The sequence below is a fragment of the Alligator sinensis genome, unplaced genomic scaffold, assembly GCF_000455745.1.
Source record: "Alligator sinensis unplaced genomic scaffold, ASM45574v1 scaffold542_1, whole genome shotgun sequence".
NCBI classification, from domain to species: Eukaryota; Metazoa; Chordata; order Crocodylia; family Alligatoridae; genus Alligator; species Alligator sinensis.
This window is the reverse complement of record NW_005841963.1, coordinates 337,198-360,592: the sequence shown is the minus strand read 5'-3', so window position 1 is coordinate 360,592 and position 23,395 is coordinate 337,198. Positions and strand designations below refer to the sequence as shown.

At 40.7% G+C, this 23,395-nt stretch overlaps 1 protein-coding gene across 1 annotated transcript in view; it reads left to right on the top strand.

The window, feature by feature from the left end:
* Positions 1–23,395, top strand: part of VTA1 (vesicle trafficking 1) — a 75,513-nt gene that overhangs the window by 33,704 nt on the left and 18,414 nt on the right. Inside the window, exons 3-5 of the mRNA XM_006020679.3 lie at positions 4,882–5,009; positions 6,195–6,270; positions 19,388–19,499. Of these exons, the coding sequence (XP_006020741.3) occupies positions 4,882–5,009; positions 6,195–6,270; positions 19,388–19,499 (316 nt within the window). The remainder of the gene's footprint in view (positions 1–4,881; positions 5,010–6,194; positions 6,271–19,387; positions 19,500–23,395) is intronic.

The window sequence follows — 23,395 nt, the reverse complement described above, 5'->3', positions numbered from 1 at the left end:
GTGAGTGTTGATATATAGATCTGTCTATGCACATGCACACCCTGATTTATAGTGACTCTAAAAACACATTTTATAAATTGTGTAGTGTTCATTCCTGACTTAAAATTTTGCATGTATGGTCTTTCAGATGATGGAAAAAAATATGGATTGTCCTTTTTTGGCTCTCTCTCGATAGAAGAATGATGTCTGGGGGGGGTGAAGTACTGGTGAGTTTTAAGATGGCTGAAGAGTCCAATCCATGCTCTGCAAGTTTTTCCACAGATATCATAAGTGGTGCCCCGGAGGGTGGGGCACAGCTGCTGGCCAGGATGTTGTGTGCTTTTCTGCCTCCTCTGCCATTTCTCAGATTCCTGAGCAAGACAGTTCTTTTCAAAATAGACTGTAGCTTGATGTATGGTGCAGTGCCATTGAGACCTGTTACCAGGCAGCACTTGCCAGTTTGTAAGGTTGATGCCACCCTTAAGGTATGCTTTCAGGGTGTCCTTGTAGCGCTTTAGGGTATCCTTGCAGGAGATGAGTGCCAGCCATCCACACACAGCAGCCAGCCCAGCGGAGTTGATGTTTCATGATCTTTGCCTCAATGCTGGTTATGTTAGCTGCAGAGAAGATGCTGGCATTGGTGCAGTGGTCTTCCCATCTAATGTGAAGGATATTCCTCAGGCAACGCTAATGGAACTATTCCAGGTGCATAAGATAGCTTTGATATGTCACCCATGTCTCTCACCTGTAAAGGAGCGTGCGGATAACCACTGCATTGTACTGTAGACCAGGATCTTAGTTTCCATCTGCCGATCTCAGTCAGCAAAGACACAGCGAAGCAGCTTTCCAAAGGATTCGCTGTGCCAGCATATCCCATGTTCCATTTCTACATCAACCTGGGAGAGGTGGCTGCCAGCATATGGGAAGTGCTCAACGTTTTCCAGGGCTTCTCCACCAATGGCAATTTTGGGGGGGAGAGGAGCAGCTTGTGCTAGGGCAGGCTGATGGTCTTGGTCTTCCCAGTATTAAGGGAGAGTCCCAAGGTATGATAGACACCTGAAAAAAGGTCAAGGGTGGACTGGAGATTGGTTTCCATGTGTGCAATGATAACACAGTCATCAGCATACTGAAGGTCAGTGATGCCAGTCTTGGTAACTTTTGTTTTGCTGCGCAGACGCCACAGGTTGAAAAGCTGACCATCCATTTGATACTCAACCCCAGTTCCAGGAGGAAGACAGTCATAGATGAGAATCAAAATCACAGCAAGATAGATGGATTAAAGGGTTGGGGCGATTGATGTCAAGCAGGGCTGCGTCAGTATAGATGGTAAATGGATCTGTCTCTGATCCATTGCAAAGGACTGTGATGGTCATCCCATCATGGAATAGTAGCCTGAAGGCGCAGATGAACTTCAGTGGACAACCAAACCTCGCCAGCACCTTCCATAAGGCTTCACAATTGATGCAGTCGAAGGCTTGAGTTAAGTCGATGAGTGCCATAAACCGCTCCTGGTGTTGATCTCTATACTTCTGGATTTGTTGTGCAACAAAAATCATGTCAGTGGTACCCCGTGATGGTTCAAAGCCACACTAGGATTCTGGAAGGATGCCTATGGAAAGAGGGAGAAGGAGATTCAAAAGGATGCGAGTAAGAATCTTCCTGGCAGTGGAGAGCTGGACAGTGTCTCATTAGTTCCCACATGCTGACTTGTCCCCTTTCTTGATGGTCACAATGTTGGCATTCTTTAAATCAGGTGGTGCTTCCTCGTTAACCCATATTTTGATGAAAAGTTGGTGAAGTTTTTGCACTAGTGCTGTTCCACCAGCTTTGAAGACCTCTGCAGGATTGCCATCTGGTCCTGGTGCCTTATTGTTCTTGGTCTGAGTGATGGCATGCCACACTTCCTTAAAGGATGGGGGATCAGCAAGGGATTCTATTAATGGGTGTTGAGGAATGGACTCAATGGTGGCAACTGAGACCTCAGATTTATGGTTGAGTAGAATCTTTAAGTGCTCCTTCCAGCATTGTTTGATGGATACGTTATCTGTGAGAAGGATGCAGCCATCCTGGAATCGTAAGGGGGTTGGGCCATTAGAATGTGGCTAATGGATGACTCTTATTGCCTAAAAGAAGTTTCTCATGTCACGTTGATCAGCAAAACTGTGGATCTCCATGGCCTTCATAGTTGGTAGGGTCGGAAGGGACCTGAGCAGATCATCAAGTCCAATCCCCTGCCATGGCAGGAAAGAGAACTGGGGTCAAACGACCCCAGCAAGGTGTTCATCTAGCCTCCTCTTAAAGCCCTCCGGGGTAGGAGCCAGCACAACTTCTCTTGGAAGTTGGTTCCAGATCCTAGCCGCCCTGACAGTAAAGTAGCGCCTCTTGATGTCTAGTCTGAATCTACCCTTTGCCAGCTTGTGGCCGTTATTTCTAGTCACTCCTGGTAGTGCTCGGGGGAACAGGGACTCCCCCAATGCCTGCTGGTCCCCTCTGACTAGTTTATAACCGGCCACTAGATCCCCCCCTCAGCCTTCTCTTGTGGAGGCTAAACAGGTTCAGGTCCCTTAGCCTCTCCTCGTAGGGCCACTTACCATCACTAGTTCTTAATGTCCTGTACCCTCCTCTGAACTAGAGCTTTAAGCTGGTGGAAAGCTCTTATTTTTGCTGATTGGAGGGTTCATTTTGCCAATTGAAGAATGCATTTCTCTTCTGATTGGTAAGAGCTAGGATTTCCTCGTTATACTCATCAAACCAATCTTGGCGAGTAAAGTTTCCAGCTGATTAAGCACAAACCTTGTGAATTACATTCTTAAACTCCTCCCAGTGTGGCTAGCTGACCTTGATGTCATCAGGTAGGTCAGAGAGCCTCTCAGTAAGGCATTGCTGAAGAGCCTCGTAGCTAGCTTAGCCTTGCAGTGCCTTGATGTTAAATCTCTTCCACATTACTTCCAGTTGTTTATGGTGTCGTGGTGCAAGCTGCACATCCATGATTGATCTGACTAAATGGTGGTCCATCCAACAGTCATCTGCACCTCTCAAGACTCAGATGATATGGACATCAGTATGATCACAGGCTCTGACAATAATAGTCAAGAAGGTGCCAATGATTGGAGCATGGATGTTTCCAAGCAGTGTCATATTTGTTATTTTGAAGATAGTATTTATGATGGGTAAGTCATGCTCGGCACATTTGCTGAGGAGGAGGATACCATTAGAGTTGACTTTCCCCATCCCCTCTTTCCAATGGTGCCACTCCAGAGTTCAGAGTGTCGCCCAACTCTTGTGTTGAAGTCACCCATGAGGATGAGCTTGTCTTCCTTGACAGTAGCAGTCAGGACTGTCTCAAGAGCACAGTAGAACTGTTCCTTGTTAACTTCTTCATCGTGAAGTGTGAAGGCATATGCACGGGTGACCATAGCATACTGGTTGTTGCTGAGTTTGAGGCAGTGTGTCATAAAGCATTTGTTAATGCCCACAGGGAGTTCTTAGAGCTGACTGACAATCTTGTTCTTGATGGTAACGCCAAACCTGTGAATGCACCTCTTTCCAGGTGACTCTCCTTTCTTAAAAAAAAAAAAAAAAAAAAAAAAAAAAAAAAAGTATAGCCACCTCCTTCTTTCAGTTGGCTTTCATCTGCCCAGTGCATCTCCATCAGGGCAGCAATATTGATATCTTGCAAGTTCTCTAGCTTCTATGGCAGTTATCGTTTCAGGACACTCACTGTTTGGGGAATCCATGAGAGTGCGGACATTCCATGTGCTGAATTTCAGTACTTTTATTTTGTTGGTTTTGACAGGTAGAGTGATCCCACTGGATGCGGCAGTCCAGCCGGGGGCGTTGAGACAGCCTACGTTTAGGGCACTTTTTCTTGCCCCTTCCCCAGTCAGGGTGAGCAGAAGAGATTCTAAAGAGGACTGCTCAGTCACAGCCTCAGCTGCCGAATTGTACTTGTCTTGGTAAATGCAAAACGACTATCACATGACCACTGGCTACATGCAGATTTATGACTAGGAACTCCCAGAGGTCATTGTTTCTATCCCCACCACCACTCGTCTGTCGCCACAAGACTTAGTTTGTGAGAGATGTTAACATACCTGGTAGAGGCTTGCGCGTGACATCTTTTAACATGGGGAAATTGGTGGCGCAAGCGACAGCTGCACAAACTTGATGGGAGGGAACACGGACCCAGGGATAAGGATGTCCAAGAAAGCCAGAGGCTCCGGTCCCGCTGCAGCCCTTATCTGTCTTCACAGCTACAGAGAATCAGCAGGTCCTCAAGTATACCTGTTCTGCCATTGGGGTCTTCAGGAGTTTGGACCTCGCTTAGTCTGGGGCCTCTCCTTAAACCTGTTTGCCAGTGTAGGCCCTACCAGGCATACAAGACCCCAGATGACTTAGCTGTGAGGGTCATTGGAACACACAAGCCTCTCTACCACAACAAGGTTAAGGTTCAAGGAGAGGAACAAGGTTATGGTACAAGGGCAAGATGAACACAAGTATAGTGTTCATTCTTGACGTAAAATTTTGAATGTAAGGTCTTTCAGATGATGAAAAAAATGTAGATATTTACTTACAGCAGTATTCTGGTCCTTTTTTTTTTTAATGATTTCTAATGATCATTGTAAAAAAATTGATCTATATTAATACACAGTTCAGAGCTCTCAATTATACTTTCTTCCCAAAAGACTTTTAGAATCCTGTTGTCAGTATTTATCATATCACAAGAAATGAAAGTGAAGATTTTAGAAAACATTTTTTTAAAGTTATATGAGTTTATATTTTGTAACTTGTTTGTTTTCAATAAGCAGCCAATGTTTGGAATGTCTTTTTGCAATTTAATCAGTGAAAGTCAAGAAATAAACGCTCATTTGTTTTTTGTTTTGTTTTTTTAACTTTCTTCAGATGAAGAAGCAATTGGGTGATAATGAAGCTATTACTCAAGAAATAGTTGGTTGTGCCCATGTGGAGAATTATGCTTTGAAAATGTTTCTGTATGCAGACAATGAAGATAGAGCTGGGCAATTTCACAAGTGGGTAAAGATTGAAATAAAATTGCCTAAATAAAACATGTGGCGTCTGGAAACTCAAATATCCAAACTGTCCTTGCTTCCCATGTGGAAAAAATATGGGTATTCTTTTATTTGCTTCCCGCTGAAATTTTCTTAATTTTCTTTAAAAACAGTTATGGCTACCGTTATATGATGGCTAGCATCTTAGATGATTTCCACTGTATAATGCTTTGTATTTTCTAACTGGCAGATTATGTACCTTATTTTGAAAGATCTTATTTAGACCTTGAAAGATGTAATCCATTATCAAGCATGAAAAATTGTTTGTTCTGCTAGGGTACTAAAATTGATACATCACTGAGGTCTCAGTAATGTTTTTTGATTTATATGAGTTACTACAGCATGATAAAAATTAGCTAATAGTTTTCTTAAAGGAATTTACAATGGCTTGTAAATTTTCAACTGCAATACAAAACTGCCTGTTGGTTTTAATAAAAATCTGTGTTTTTGCTAGTAGTTAAAAAAGACACAGCAACTTCTTTAGCAACATTTTAAATTCACAGATATTTTAAACTTAAGGCAGTTTCTTGTTTGAAATACCAGTGACAGTGGTTTTTAAATAAATATTTCTCCTTCTTGCTTTTGAGAATTGATAAAGTTCAAATTAGCAAAAAGGAGTTATAAACAGAGATGTAAGTGACATAATTTCCTTCCATTGATGCTTCTGTCATTTCAGACCACACCAAACACAGGTTTTATAGAGATATGTAACTGAGATTTTAATTTTATTTTTCCTTTTTCAGTGTTATTAGGCTTTAATAGTAAAGACAAGATATGTTTTGGGTTTATTTTTTTTTTAATTGTTTGAAAACGATTTTATCCCCTTACCTGTGTTTGGGTTGTTTTTTAAGGTCATTAGTGGTGAATTTTTAGTATTGCTGTAGTATTAGCATGTTAAATCACTCAATCTGTGTACATGTGATTTAAAGCTCTCTGTTGTACTATAAAACAACAATTTTGTGGCACTTTCCAGGTTAAACTGGTTGAAATGATGTATACAAACCATATGTTCTGAAAAACTGCAGAAGTTTTGAATTGATTAATTTGTTCTGGATATTTTTTTAGGCAAAAAAGTCTTTAAAGATACCATTAAAAACAAATACTAATGGTATTCCATGTAAGAAACTAAATTTTTGCTTTTTACAGAAACATGATAAAGTCCTTTTATACTGCAAGTCTCCTGATAGATGTTCTGACAGTATTTGGGGAGCTCACTGATGAGGTAAGTGAAGAAGACGCACAACATATTAGCAGTTGATTCGTTTCAACCAGGACACAAACTCATTTTTGGTCTGTTTTAAGCTTAATTATCCCATTTATTGTTAATTGCGAACCTCAGGTTTTAGGAGTGTTTTAACAATAATAATTTTGCCATTATGCTAACAGCATCCAATGTGTTCACATCCAGTTCATTGTAATACGTATGTTCTATGTGCTGTTTTCCTTTACTAAGTACATTTCATACCTGCACAGGTATTGATGAATTAGTAATGATCCTACCCTGCACATATCTGAACATGTCATTATATCAGCAAGAAGGAGAGTCACTGTAGTTCTTCTAGAAGGAAAATGAAAGATCTCTAAAGTCCTTTCCACCCTTACCCATTAAAAAAACCTCTACATTTCACATAACTAACTGAAGCATCATTTTATACATTTTTAACTGCCAGTTATTTTTTATGCTGAAACTAATGGATGCCTTTTAAAAAAGTAGTGTGATTTGTAAGTAAGTTAGAAGTGGAGTTCACAAATATACAGCTAATCTCACAAATTATATTGTACTATAAGCAGGATGCCTACCTTGACAAGTGTCTGGGAAGCTAATTCTGAAGTAACAATTTAAAAAAAAAAATTGAGAGAATCTGCATACACACATTTGGATAATCTGGGAGAATTCTTCTAGGTTTGTTCTTCTGGTAGAGAAACTTATCCAGAGCTATATTTATGGTGGGCCATTTTTCCTCTAGATTCAAATAAAGACACCAGAATTGGCTAAACAAAATTATATATATATCTATATCTAGTAAAAGTAAAATATGGGTGATTATTTTTATTTTTAAAGTTAGGCATCTCTCCTAACATCATCATCTGCTCTCACTTATTCTTGCTCCACGGGAGATTTAGTCTGGGGCAGACTGAAACAGATAAAAGTCTAAACAAGATGTTCCATGCTCTGATGTTTCCTTTCTGGGAAAATAACATTAAAGGATTTCTGCCAAATAAACTAAATTAGATCCCTGATGGGAAACATACTTTAAAGGTTAAAATCTCTGGACAGTAGGACAAAATCAATAGAAAGCTTTGGCAGACTACCACAAACAGATTTCAGTTAATTAAAGGTAGCTTAGGATATGTTGAAGAACAACTGGAATGCTGCAATGTTAAATCTTTTGGTGTCTTAACAGTGGAAAGATGTGGGGGGTTTTAATGGAGGGAGGGGAACAAAAGCAGAAGTTCTAAATGTAAATAAAGGGGATTCTGTCTGAATGGAAATTGTCAAAAGTATTTGGGTAGAAGGTCTCACTACTATAGGTGTATGACTAGACAATCGGATAGAATTCTGCTTGCTGTTGCAGGCTTTTTTTCCTGATTTTTCCCAAAGTATTCCCACCTCCAGTAATTAGAAAAAAGGACTTGACTTCACTTAGGACAGTCAGTGACTCTCAACATTTTTAGACTCAAAATACTCGTCCATAACTTTTCTGAATTTAGCAGCACCCTACTTCATTCATTTTTTGACTGTGGAAAAATTATAGAACAAGTCTGTCACAGACAAATTCGGAAAACCACACAGGTCAGAATGTTTTTGAAGTTTCTGGGTTTATCTTGTGAATCATTGTATGTGTTTGTACATTTAATGGTGCTGATATCCTGTGGCATTTTTAAAGGATCTTACAGCATCCCAGGGTGCTGTGACACCTCTGTTGAAAACCATTGCCTTAAGGTATACCTCAGTGGAAAGAAGCCCATTGACTTTAATGAAAATCATTGATGTTTTCACATGGGAAATTTGATTCTAAGTGTTAATTTTATCCAGTCAAGGGACATAACCAGCCTATCTGACTTGCATCTACTGAGAAGTAAACAATGCTGTTTTGTTGTGTTTTCCAACCTTCTGTAGTCCAGATGCTTGGAATATTGCTCCTCCCTCCAAGCAAACTCAAATAAACAGCTAAGCCTTTTTCTGTCATACCCATGCATATAAGTTCTAAATGATCTTTCAGATGCCAGCCGTTTTCCAGAGAAATCGATTGATCTTAGAAGCTAACTGCAAAGGGAAGAGTAAATAGAGAGAGACTCTGTAGCCAAAGAACTGTCAAAGCAGTAGAGCATAATCATCTGAAGTACTGACATCTTGAGTCACTTGAGATCATGTAAACCAGATATCCATAGCTGGCAACATCATTGCTGGTCCCACAAAGGCTTTTAGATGTTAGTTGCTCATAGGAGCTGTCTCTTATGTAGTTTAATGTCTTGGGGCCTTTCAGCCAGAGTTTTCTTGGGTTGCCTGGGTCCAGGCAAGTAAAAGTAGAGTAAATGAGAAAGTGAGAATCTAAAGAATCAAAGCACTCAAGGGAAGTTGTGAAGAAGAGGGACCCTGATAGTAAGACTGCCAGGACAAGGTGACTGCTTAAAAGGGTGGTCTTTGAATTGTTAAAAAATCTCAACGCCCTCAAGACCCCAACTTGGGTCAATTGTAGATTTTTCTGCAGGCAAGTCTGATGGGTGACTTGGGTTGCTCAAATTTCTCCTATAGAAAGAAGAAATATGTCACTTTCTAGCAGGACTCTTGTGCACCTGAAGATGGAAAGGTACAAAGAATATGTAGAGGAAACCCCAAGAGAAATCTATTCTTGTAGCAGTGGCAAAATGAAGTCAGCCACTGAACCTGAAAAAGACATTAGAAAAATGGAAAAGCAGGGGGTGGGGGAGAATGACAGCAATCAATGTAAATTAGAAGTTAGGAAGTGAAGAAAATTGTTAGGGGAGATAAAGACATCAGAGGAAGATTCTCTGACTGGCCAGGCTGAGACCAATAAGGAGTTGGAGGGAAAAAGAAATCCTTACAATGGAATACTTCCATTACTAGATGGAGATGGTAAAATTGTGAATGAAGCTGCAGAAAAAGCAAAAAAAAATTGTATTTGGAAAGGAGCCAGATGATGTCTTTTCCAGTTCAGTAGTGGCTAACAAGGATGTTAAGATCTAAAAAGAACTGTGACAGGGTGCCTGAAATGCTCTGCCACGGGAGTGCGAGGGAGGAAACAAAGAAAACAAACTTACTCCAAGAAGCAGGAGAAACTGCAGTGAGCCCGGATAAGAAAAGCACCGTGCCTCAAACAATCAAAGGAACTGGCTGGGGCCATGGCAGATCAAAGGCTACTGCAGCAAACCCAGCTGCCAGGGTTCAAAACCAGAAAAAGGAAACTGGCATGACCAAGGAAGAAGAAGGAAAACCATGTCAAAGAGAGAAAGAAGGAACAGCTGAGTCAGGCAGACGGCGAATGAGAGGCTGCCACTGCCAACCCAGCTGGGGAAGAGGGAGGCTTAAGGGATGCCAAGGGAGCATTCAGTCATCGGGTAAAGAGAAGGAGAGACGAAGAGAAGAACAGGAGACCGGTAAGAGACCACAGGTGGAGGACCAACCGCAGAGCTGAAGGGGGAGCTCTGGTTCCCCGGCTTACCTGATGAAGGCTGGCAAAGAGTTTACCTGGATGGGGAGAACTGGCACTGGAACGAAGGCTGCTGCTCAGCCGGTGAGTCCAGTCCCAGGGGGTGAAGATAACCACTCCAGGAATCTGGAAGAAGATGAAGGTATGGACACGATTACGCCCTGGCAGGGAGCGAGTCGGTTCCGGCCCAGAAGGTAAGGGTGGGATCAGAAGGAAGGAATAGCCTTCTTGGAACCCATGCAGGGAAGAACGGGGCAAGCGGCCAAACTAAGAGAGAGACTCCAGTCAGGGGTTCTTAAGACTGAGGCTGGAGCATTGGCATCAGAGGTGAGTAACAACACGCCCAGAACATCTGGTCTGGTTAGGGCAGGTGATGGTGGAGCCCTGCGAAGATCAGCCGGCATCTTGAGCCTTAAACTCATTTGTCTCCGCAAGAGTGTCTTGGACAGCTATCTCCCATAACATCAAAGGCGTGGTGGTGATTTTCCAAAGGATGAGACCTTAACATCTCAACAGGGAGACGACGCGGCTCTAGGCAGCATGCCCATCTGCCTCTTACAGGAACAAAAAAAAAGACAAAGGACAATCCCAAGCCTGGGTGTTGAATTAGATATAGCATGGTTTACTCATGGCAGTTTTTATAGCTGGTGCCAGGCAAGGGAATGATGAGACAACAGGTCTGACCATGTTTGAGCTCCCCAGTTAAAAGAATCAGGTACAGCTAAGTTGATCTAAAGGCAGCCTTGGGTAAGAGTTCAGACTAAGACTCAGACTTAAACCTCCAGTCTTTAAATAAGATCTGTTCATTACTCCACTAATATGCTCCCTTTTCAAGATAGAAATATTTAAGTTAACAGACCCAAATAACTTGCACGCAAGAGTTAAAAAATTAACTGAGTAGATCTCCAGCCTGCTGGTGCTAATTTTTAATCTTGGAAAACTAGGGAAGTTTTGGAAGACTGGAATAGAGATAGTGTGCCCTCGAAAAGGGAAATGAAGATGACAGTTGCCTCATTATCTGCTAGCCTGACACGCATCCCAGGAAAAAACTGATACAGAATTCAGCTGATTAATTATATTCCTACCTTAATGTTTTATACTAATCAGCATAATTTTAGGGAAAATAGGTCTTGGCAAGCAGACCTGATTTCATTCTTCGAGATTACAAGTTTAGTTTATAAAGATCACTACTTAGACTTTTTAAAGCATTTGACTTAATACTTGACATTCTGATTAACAACTAGCACTATAAAATAACAATAGTATAATAGAATAACAGACTGCATAATAAAAGGGATCCAGACTAGGATGACAGATACCCCAAAAAATAGCCATTGGGGGACTGTCAGGAAATGGGTTGTTTCTAGAGGGGTTTCACAAGAGTCAGCATCAAGGCTACCGCTTTCTATTCAGTACTTTTATCCATGATCTGGAAGTATTGACAGCACCAGTGCTAATAAAAATTTGTGTCAGACCCAAACAGGTGGAGTAGTAAATGCTGAGGACAAGGTAGCATACAAAGTGATCTAGTTGTTTGATAACCTTGGTTTTATTCAGACAAAACATGTTACAATGCAGCCAAAGCAGTGCAATACACGTAGGAACAAGGAATGCAAACTATTCTTATAAGGGGTGGGTGGGGGGAGTGACTCTGGGAAGGATCTAGGGACTACAATGGACAAAAAAGCTGGAAATTTAACGCAGTGGCAAAAAGGGCTTATTGCAGTGTGTAGACATGCATTCAAGAGACTAGGAGTAAGGAAGTGCTTTTTATCTCTGTACTGGAAGGGTAAAGACCAGTCTCAGGATACAGTCTCAGGTATCCATGATTCAAAAACTAAATTGGAAAGGGAATATAGAAGAGCACGAAGAACATGATGTAAGGGTGAAGAAAATGCCTTGTAATAAATTTAGTAAACGAAACAGATGCATCTTAAAAGAAGATTGAGATGCGACTTAATGCACTGATTTCATCATAGGTAAAAATATCAGGTGGTAAGAGGATTTTTAATCTAACATAAAAAGGCTTAATATGAATCAATAATTGGAAATTGAAGCCTGACAAATATATATTGGAGATTAATTTTTTTTTTCATGGGAGGGGGGAGCAGGGTGATTAACCATTGGAATACATGACCAAAGGGTTTGTTTGGATTCTCTATTTCTTGCTAGCTTTAAATGAAGACTGGGTCCTCATAGAAAATGCTTTACATAGGCATGCGGATCTGTTTAAGAATAAACATAGTAGTGGTTTATGTTATATAGTAGGCAACTGTTGATCTTCTGGATCATGATGTACACAGAAGAGTACAGAGTCAGGTACCTGATGAATTTGCTTGTATGGAGTCCTGTGACTATCACACCAAGACCTTCAACATGTATGCCTTGGCAAGAGTATGGAGGAGTAGAGGCTGCCCAAGACCTAGCATCCTCAAGATCTACCATCCCCACCCTTTAGACCGTTGTCACAGAATCCAAAGGCCAGACTGGGTCCAGATGGTCAGTGCCTCGAGAATTGTATATTCTGCCAGAGAGCAGTAGATAAAAACTGCTGACTGCCTAATGCCTCAGCAATATGTCAAAGTAAATTATCTTCTCTTCCCTTTTGGTTTTCACTACTGTGAATATAGAAAAAACCCACTTATTTCAGGGACATTCATAATCCATATAGAAGGAGGAACAACACTGAAGGTTCTTCTGGACAGGAAAGTCAGGGTTCCGGTCCTCAGTAGTAGAATTATAGACTTTGTTACTTTGGATACATATAACATACAACTTGGCCGAAAACAGTCAAATTCTTTGCCTGCAGATCTTGATAAATCCTTTTTAGATCGTGTTAAAGTTGTCTTACAAATTAGCGTTGGAAAAGAAACTCCTATTAAAAGTAATCTTTAGGCTGTTTTTCTAGAACCACTTCTATCTTGACTGAATATGCTCTAAGAAATAATAAATGTTCTTCTCTAATCAGTGTTTGTATTTATGATTTGAGCAAAAATGCTTGTAGCTTTCTCTCTGTGTGATAGACTGCTCTGTGCATGTCTTTTCACAGCATCTGATGATGTAAGCTTGAGTTCATGAAATCTCTGGTTTAGTTATGGATCTCTGATTTAGTCAGTCTTTAAGATCCATCATTAACCTGCCTTTTGGCTGGCTTCAAACTGAAGTGGCTAAGTACCCCTCTCGCTCTCGCTCGCGCTCTCACTTTTATTTCCACAATCCAAGCCTTTTTGGTCATTTTATGGGCACTTGTAGAAGCTGTGTCAAAAGCAGTAGAAAGTATCATTAATGCATTTGGCCTGCCTGCCTGCCTTTATATAACTTTTTTAAATTTATTGCTTCAGAATAGCTGCTGCAGATCAGTCGATGACCTGTGTTAAAACATGCACAATATTTGCTGCAGAAAAGCATTATCAATAGCTGAAAATTGTTTTACCAGAAAAGTTAACATGAAATATAACAGGAATTGTCAACATTGTAAGCGTAACACAAAATAGTGAATCTTTTAGTGTTCCATTTGATTGCTCACCCTTTAAAAATATTTCATGCAATTAAGTATTTACAAAGAAACTTATCTGTGAGAAAAAGCTCTCAGTATTACACATTAAATATAACCATGCAACAGTTTGTACGCTGTTTTATAAAATACATTAATGATAGTTTTTATCTCTGGCTAGAAACAAGTAGTGGAATTCATTTTGAAAAATGTTGCAGACCTCTGTTTTACAAAATGCTGTTGAGAAACAAGCCTGGGAAAGTAGAAACAAATTGCAATACAGCCTAACTTTTTATATTAAAACAGTCTGCATCGAGTTTACCTTTTGCATAACTAGATGCTTTTTATCTTTTTAGTGGCTATTAACAATTCTGTCTGTTGTGCTGTTGTTATTTACTTTGGTGTTCACATAGATCCTATTTACAATTAAAATTTGTCTGTTAGTCAAAATTAGTGAGATCTGTTGAGAAATTTAGAACCTGGGTGAATTATCTGGAGCCAGACTGAATAAAGTAAACTTTGAAAAGAAATCACAAGTAGTGCCTAAGATTGTAATTATTGTTTATATGTTTTGCATTATAGTGCATATGTTTCTTATTTCTAGTTTTGTGAGGGTTTTGGTTGTTTTAAAAGTTTTACTCCATCCTGTTAATAACACTTTATGGATAGGACATCATTTAAATTGTTTTACCATCTGCAAACTATTATGTGCCATTTCCTTAGGCATCATGCATTTTCTTTTAATTCCCTCTTCTACTTAACTAAGTTGTGGAAAATTTCCCACAAAATGTAGTTGTGGTGTTGCAAGGAAGGAGAGAAAAAGAAAGGCAGAGGCTTAAATGTTCAGCGTTATTCTCTTCTTAACATTGTTTGGACACACACTTCTGAGTTAGGTGGGTGCTGCTTTATTTTCTGGCGGAAGAAGGAGCTATGTTAATAGAGTGCACCTATCACCAAGGCTAAGTACAGACAGTCAAAAAGCCTGAGGCTAAATCAGTTCAATCTTTGTAGCTTAGTCTAAGCTGAACCAATAAGCAATGTACTGGTATTTGCATTTGATTTTGTAAATGCAGTCAAATGCCTGCAGAGGCCCAGCCAGAACCCAGGGGGCACTAGAGCATACCTCCTTGCTCAGCTGGAGCAGAAAGATTAGGCAAAGGCTAGCCCGCCCACACTCTGGGGGGGATGTGGTTTGTGGAGGAAATTGCAAAGCATCCTGGGATGCTGAAGGACTGAGTTAATTTGAATCTGGAGGGTATCTGGGACAGAAGTTCAGTAAACCAATTTAACTTAAAACAGTTAAGTCTGATAGTGCATCCATCCAGGTTTATCTTAAACCAGTTTTGGCCATTTTGAAAGTGGTTTATGTGCACTGAACTTCTGGGCTAGGGACAGGCATTCAAAAAGCCTGAGCCTGAATTGATTCAATCTTTGCAGGTTAGTCTAACCTGCCTAGGTTGAACCGATTTGCAATTGCACAAACATTCCCTCTGGACTGAGGAACATTCCTGGTGGACTGGCTCGGGCTTGAAGCTAGCGGGGCCCTCCCTTCCCTTCCACAGTGTTGAGCTGAGGGGGGCATCGCTGATCCCCAGCAGGACACTCTGCTTAGGGAGGGGTTTAAACCCTCACCCTGCTTGTACTGTCCCAGGCATTTCTCCGTTCACTGTTCAAGGGTGTTGCCAGCCCCCAGCTAGTACTCTGAGGCAAAGGGGTGTGGGGTATCTGTTGATGATACTGAGCTTTTCAATCTCCCTCTCCCTGCTGCTTCATACTGTCGGCAAACCTGACAGGCAAGGGAGCCAGCAGAGGGCTGATAACAACAGCGTTTATCTGCCCATCAAGAAAACCAAAAGCCTCTCATTAGTCCAAGCTCTTCTTAAGCAGCTTTTTCCAAGGAAGGAATGGAGGAACATTACCAGCTGACCTGTTGATTAGCTCCAAAAAGCCTTAAGCAGACACTGTTCTGTCTTTCTGTCCCAGTGAAATTGGAGGCGCGCGCGCGCACACACACACACACACACACACACACACACACACACACACACACACCCCTACCTCTCAGAATTAGCTAGCATACCACGTGCCTAGGGTCCATAGGGCTGGGGGCTGTGCTGTGGGAGATGGGAGGGAAGGGGGAATCCCTGCTTGAGCAGCATGCAGCGAGGAGTGGGGTAGAGCAGGGGGAAGCAAGGCAGACCCTGCTATGCCTGCATAGCATAGGGTCTGCCTTGCTTCCCCCTGCTCTACCTGCAGTCTCCACTGAAGCTCTCACTAGGGGGCAGAGGGGCAGGGCCAACCCTGTTTTCTGGAGCAGGTAGCACAGCCCAGGGTTGCAAAGCATCTGGGATGCTGGGGGGACTCTGGTTTAATTTAAACCAGGAAGGGGTCTGGGACAGACGTTGCATAAACTAGTTTGATCCAAATCAGTTAAGTCTGATACTATATTCAACCAGGTTTACCTTAAACCAGTTTTAGCCCTTTTGAAACTGGTTTATGTGCACTGAAAATATGTTCTGTTACAGGTTTAAACCAATTTCTGATCACTTAAACTGGTTTATGTGTAATGTCTGTCCCTAGCCCTGTTGTCTTACAGATTTAAATTGGTTTCCGATCATTTATGCCAATTATATGTAATTTCCGTCCCCAGCCCGAAAGTTCTTTTAACTCAGAAAGTTTAAATAGAGCTTCCAGTACAGCTACATACCCAACAGCTAGCCACCAGAAACTCTAAAAAGATGAGCCTTTTGCTGTTTTAAAAGTTGCTAGGATGCCAGAAGCAGAAGTGAACTCTAGGCTCGAGTGCTTTCTAATGACTAAGAGTAATAGGTTGTTACGCTCCTAAAGATTACTCAGATGAGGCAATATCAGCTATCATGGTGGTACAGAAAGGGGTGGCAATCTTTCCCATAAACAGGAGTCAGTACATATAGACCTGCATCGACTTTAGTTTTTTGTCCCAATTTATTAGGAAACCAGCTGATGAAATGATGCCTGTTCTCTGTAGCTAATACTGCTGAGCAGTTGGACAGCCTAATACATCACTAGCTGAAGCTTCCAAGTGGGAAGTTTCTTCAAGGAGAACTATGTGGGTAAAGGTCATTGCAGAAAGCCATTCTGGAAGAAGCAAAGCCATGAATTATGTTGGCATAAACTAGATTGAACAAAAAAGTCACTTCTAGCCAAGAGAGCCAAAAAAAAGTTTCACTCGGATATAAATAGAGCATATACGATGCTTAAAGCTGTTGAGAATTAAAAGGCATGTCAAATAGAAGTCTTGAATATAGACAAATTCTTCCAATTAAATAGGAAATTATTATTATTCACCCAATTTGTCCTTCTAAATCACAAACAGATACTGAGAAAATACACACATTTTACATTTCAGTCCAGAAAAAATATCACTTTTTCAGTAATATCCCTATGCCTATACATGTAGGTGATTACCAATTTTAAGTAAATAACTTGCTTCTAATTCTCTAAAAACATCAACTCAATTTGCAGTGGTGAGCAAAAAAGCCAATAAAATGTTGGGCATCATTAAGGGAATTGAAAACACAATGTCACAATGACATTATCATGCCATTATAGAAATCCGTGGTGCATCCAAATTTTGAATCTTTTGTGCTGTTCTAGTGTCTGCATCTCAAAACAGATACAGTAGAATTAGAAGAGGTACAGAGGATAGCAACCAAAATGATCAGAGGTGTGGAGCAATTCCTATACCCAGAGGAACTAGGCTAGGCCTCTTCAGTTTATAAAGGAGAGGCTGAGAGAGGAGATATGATGTATAAAATCATTAAGGGTATGAACCAAGTGAACAGGGAACTATTGTTCACTAAGTCCCAGAATACTAGAACTAGAAGTGAAATTAGGTGGCAGGTTTAAAACTAGCAGTACTTTTTTATTCAGCACATAGTTCACCTGTAGCAATCAATTCCACAAGTTGTGGTGGAGGCAGATAGTATGGCCATAGGAGGTGGTGGAGGCGGGTTCAAAAAGGAATTAGACATATTTATGCATAATAGCTCATTAATAGGTGTTGAATAGAACAATTGGAGATGTTTCCAGTGGTATGTCTGAACCAATACTGGTGGATTCCAGGGTGGGTAATGAATAGGGGATAGGTCATTCTTAGTCTAGATATATCTGGTTCAGTTCCCTCCCTCTAATGCATCCATCCATGCCACTGTCAGAGTCAGGATAGTGGGCTAGATGGACCATCAGTTTGACCCAGTATAGCACATCTTAACGTTCTTAGAAGTGAAATATTTCACCATTGACCTTGTGACAAGTTACTCAGAGTTGAGTTTGTTGCTTGGTGTTATGCATATACACAAAGCTAATAGATAATCAACTGTATGCAACAAAACTTCTTTGTGTGTTGATTCTAGCGACATTATAAACAGGGATCTGGGATGTCCTGGTTTTATCAGAGAGAACGTGGATTTTCTCTTTTAGCAGAGAAACCCACAGATTTCCCACTTTTGCAAAGAGCTTTGCAGGCAGGTAGAGTTTGAGCCTGCAAGAGCTGTTTTAATTTTAATCATGGATTTGGCAGGTTTTATCAGAGAATATGCCAGTTTTTATCACAGAAAACCAGGATCCCTGATTATAAAATACTAAAGCAAAACTTAGTTTTTTAACCCACCAGAAGTTCCAAGTCAGACTGTAACCACAGATTCCTTTTATAAGTTTGTGCTTTTAAATGTCTATTTAGAATTTGAAATTTTATGTCTATATAACAAAAATACTTGCATAAAAAAGTAACACATCAAATAAAAAACACACTGACAAGGATTTTTTTCTGTATGGTCCATACAAGTACATTTTACTTTCGTATTCATATTTAAGATGCAAGCCATTTTAGGAGAAACATTTTATTGTAAAACGCTTATATTTGAGGGAATACTGTATTATTCAACAGCATTATTTTTTTGACAGATGAATATTTGAAATTTAGTAGAAATGAGAAATCTTATTTACAAGTTCTTCAAAAGTTATAGAGATGTATTGTTTTGTTTTATTTCTTTACCATAGTAACTGTTATAAAAACACTGTCTGTTCTGCATATCTATAGAGTTGTCCAGCATGCTGGGGTATGTCTGCAGTGGCCTAAGGCAGTGGTGCTCAACCTTTCTTGTTTGGCAGCCTGGATGGGTAGTGCCCAGTTCATCTGCAGCCCAGATCCTACTGGTGGTCTGGATCTGGTGCCTGGGATGGTGGGGCCCCATCTGGCTGTACAGAAGGATTTGGAGGCCAGTCTGGCCCCAACTCAGCCCTGTGGAGGTAGGGAGCTTGACATGACTCATTTGGGGGGGACAGAAGTCAGCTGCAGAGAGTGGAGGGGGTGTGGTACAACCCCATCTCATCCTTGCAGGGGTAGTGTGGCCTAGTCCTGGCCTGGCCCTGATCCAACAGCAGCGGGGCTTAGGGTATGAAGTTTAGGAATTTGGCAGCAAGAAGGAAGTGGCTGTGTTAATTGCCACCACACCCTTGCCGCCAAATTTCCCAACCTGCGGGGAGCCCCATGGGCTGGATACCATGGCTCCACAGGCCACTTCTGGTATGCGGGCTAGAGATTGAGCACCAGTGGCCTAAGGCAGTGCCATGCAGAGATTCCCAGTGTTGGCTGTGCATGAACCAACCCCAGAACCAAAATAATATAACTGTTAGTATGGCATTGTATCTAGGTTACTAAGCACTTCATCCCAGTAGAGCTAAATTTATTAATCCGGGTACTGTACTGAAGTAACTCTTGTGTACTTCTGATTCTGAAGCTGCTGTGTTCAGAGCTTGCTTATAATATAGGTATGGTACTACCTTGCATGAGATTGACATAGTTGGACTATGTTTTCCATATTTACACTCGAGTGGTGTACTCGGAAAGGCTTCTCAAATTTTCACCTCTTGCTGAGATCCCATGCAAGTGGGATCAGTTAATTGCTTTACTTCATCTTAGCCATTATGTTTAGAGTGGTATCAAGTGATTGCAGAGAAAATTAATATTGTTGTTATGGTTGTGTTTATTGTTTAATTTTGGAATCAGGTAGAAAGTCTAAATCATACTAAATACAATGTTTGAAGATCATAAATCATAAAAAGATGTTGAAGTCACAGAAAATAGACTATACAAACTACACTTTCATGTTTTTCTTTTTTACATCCTATAGAATGTCCAACACAGAAAGTATTCTAGATGGAAGGCTGCATATATTCATAACTGCCTAAGGAACGGAGAGACTCCTCAGCCTGGACCTATTGGAATGGAAGGAGAAGATTATGGTACGCACTTTCTATTTCACATAAAATAACATCAACAGGTTGGATGGTCTGGTGACTTAATTACTTTTAACCTCATCTTACAGAAGCAGCACACACTCTGAATGTTCCAGCTCCTTTTCCACCTCTCAGATGTCTAAGCGGCATTTATCAGAAACACATATTCCTATTACATGTTGCACAACTGCCATCAAACTGTTAAGACTTTCAGATTCCTTACATAGCTTTATTTTGGTCTACATTGCATGCTCAAAAGTGATCTATTTAGGTGTCTAATTCCACATAAGCTCTGAGATTCAGTTCCATATAAAAATGCAAACAAATTGCCCAAAGCTCCCTAGGCCTTAATCATAAACAAACAGGCTGCTCGCAGATATTAAAAACAAAACAGAAAACAGCACTTGAAATTTCATATGCTTCCACGCCGAGCCCAGCACATGCCCAGAAGAGGCAGTGTGTTATTTGGACCTGGCTTGCCTATTGTCTGTATAGGTCAGGAGCTTTAGTAGGCCTTTTATGGCTTTTTTATCTAATAGCTGATTGAATCAGCTTCAGATAAAAAGCATCAAAAAGCCCCACTGAAGTGCCTGGTCTGTGTAGATGCTGCTAAGCCTGGTCAAAGTAACGTACTGTGCTTCCAGTAAAGCACTTTTTTGGGGGGTGTGGGTTAATGTCTGTGACCAGCCACAATGATTAGTTTGAAGAAAGGAGGAGGAAGAGGGTCAACACACTCACCCTTTAGTTTAATTTCCAGAAAGCGGACGAAGTTTCTAGGCCCTGCTTAGTCGGAAGGGATTTGAATCTGCATCTCCCACTTCCCAGCAAAGCATCCATTGGCTGTGGTTCTGGCAGGGCTGAGAACATCTTCCTGTTGAAGCTGAGCCATTGGGCATCCAAGCTGGAAAGAGTCATGGGTCTAAAAGAAGAGCAACCAAAAACAGTAGGAATTTCTGACCTGGTCAGTAGATGACCTCACTCCCAAAGCATATTTTTATCCAAATACTATTGAATGCCAAATAAAACAGCATTGGAAGCAGCACCTATTGGACCAATTAGTCAGTTCTCCCAATTGGATGCAGCTCAGAATAGCCATAGAGTTTTGCACCATGGCTACACTTGATTTCCACCACCCTCCCATCACAGCTAAACCAGGAATAACAAAGAGCTGAAAAAAAACAAATTTCTCTTCAGCCCTGTTAGAGCTCCATTACACCGTCGCAGAAGAGATGGTATCTGGCCTCTAGTCTTTGCTCCAAACAACTATAGTGATTTGATTGTCGTTTTTTTAAAAATTAGCCTTTGGAGTTCACTAAGGAAAAAATGTTTGAAACTTTCAGAATGATTTAGCAAACGAATACATTTGTATAGGAGTAAGAATGCTGGCAGTTGTAGTAATTTTTCATTATTTGGAGTAAAATCTTGCATTTCCAGAAATAAAGTTTGAAACTCTGATTATAATAAAGATTAAAAGTGTTATTTTTATGGAAATGAATTGTCTTGGAATAGGTTTTTCAAATAGTTCCAGTAACAAGTGAATACTTTTGCTGCATACAATTCAGGATGGTACAATTCATGATTTCCCCATGTTTCCGCTAGTGAAACCACTGAAATTTTAAATGACCGTAAGTGATATTGAAATGGTAAATTCTGTGACACACTTCCTTGGATCCCTCAAGCATAGTCTAACCACTCTTGCAGCAGCAGGACATTGTATGCTGTTGTTGCTCTTCTTTACCTATGACAGGTGTTATGCCTTGTGGTTGTGTGACAGTTGTGTGTGTAGTTTTAGGAATATTTGGACAAGGATTTGTCTGTGATGGTTTTAATAGGGATGATCCTGCTTCAAGCAGGGGGTTGGACTAGATGACCTCCTTTCAGGCCTACTTTTCTACGATTTGAAGTTTATCAAGTGGCTACTTAAATTCTGTAGCGTTTGGTACCAAGATGCACACTCATTATTTGGCCTTTACCTGGTTCTGCTATGGATTCTAAAGTATGATTAGAAAATTGAAATTAATAATAGTATCTCTGTGCTTCTATTTAATTAAAAATATGTAAAAAAGTAGGGGACAATTTTTTTTTAATTATTAATCTTGATTATTAATCTTCTTATTATGGTCTTGCGGTTTTTTACTCCTCTTTCCTGTATACTGGAGTGCTGAAGAGGACAGGAATAACTTACAGTTCAGAAAAGATCAGACTTGGCCTGAGTTCAAATAAAGGATGCTACTCCAGGTGGTGGTCACTAGCTGATCCTTCAGAGGAATGTAAATAATAGTAATAGAAAAACTGCTGTTCCTGATTTTTGAGAAAATGTATATACTTAAAATAGTTTGTGGATAACCTACTCCTAAGAATCCATTTTTCTTAAGACTGCTTGAATTAGACATTAATTTATGCCCTGAATCATAAAGTTTTATATCCCTTCCACAATGATTGTATACCTGAATAACTGTTTGGAGTCATACATGGAAAACATGATCAATGAAAAACTCTGAGGGGAAAATGCTTCTTCCTGGCAGTTGTCAAAATATGCATATTATCTGTTGCATTTTTAGGTAAACTATGCTTGGCCATTTTTATAATCTTTTATTGTAGTTTTAATCTTACCTGGCATGGTTTGGTATTTCCAGGCTTTCAGATTTCAAAGATTACTTAAACCTATCCCTTCTCTGTTTATGTATAAGTTAGAGTCCCCATTTTCCTTCTAATTTATGTATGCAAAACAATTCCTTTTTGCTGTAGTGTTAATTAATTTCTAAACTGATTTTGTAACCTAAGTTTACTCTTAATTGGTAGTACATGATTAGCATTACATTTTTAAAAAGAAATGTAAACAACCTGAAGGATTGACACACATGAGTAAGTTATGTACAGTCCCAGTGGGTACAAAACACAGTATTAAAATAGAAGTGATTTTAATAAATATTTATGGGAACCAGTATTCATAGGCTCATAGAAAATTAAGGTTGGAAGGGACCTTACGAGGCCATGTAGTCCAGCCCCCTGGTCAAACCAGGACCATCCCCAACTATGTCATCCCAGCCAAAAACTGCATACTTAAAAAGTAACTTCTCTTCTTTCCAGCTAGTCCTTCCTGGACAGTTTATACCTATCCAAGACAGTACTTCAGTCATACAAGCTGTCCCACCAGGTCTGTTTCTAATGCATATGCAGTCACATCATAGTTCAGTGACTATGCAAGGACTCCAATTCTTCCTGCTTGTTTCCCAGGCTCCATGCATTCATGTAAAGACACCTGAGGTGTAACTAGTTGACTGCCATACTTTCTCAGAAAGAATGAGAAGGCCTCCTCTGTTGCCCCCTCCTGCTTGTGCTTACTCCAGGTCACCTGCTTCCCTATTACTTCAGGGCAAACTTAATTTAAAGCCCTCCCCACTAGGTTAGCAGGCCTGTCTGCAAAGATGCTCTTCCCTCTCTTTGTCAGGTGGATCCAGTCTCATCTTATCAATCCTTCTTGGAAGAACAACCTGTGCTTGAAGAAGCCAGAGCCCTGCTGTTGACGTTGTCTGTGCACCCGGACATTAATCTGCAGGATATGTCTGCTCCTGCCTAGGCCCTTCCCCTTGACTGGAAAGATCAAGGGAGAGTACCACCTAAGCTTGTTTCCTTCACCAAGACCCCTGTGGTCACTTTTGATCTGCTCAAGATTGTCCCTGGCAGTATCATTGATGCTCACATGGATGAGCTGTATGGGGTATTAGTCAGAGAGCCAAATGAATCCTGGTAATCTTTCTGTGACATCTTGGATCTGGGCTTTAGACAAGCTGCAGACAGGCCAGCAGATAGATGCTTCCATGGCCTGCAGAATGGAGTCTCCGAGCACCACCACCACCCATCGCTTCCTCTTGGTGGCAATGGTCTCGTTCCTCCCATTC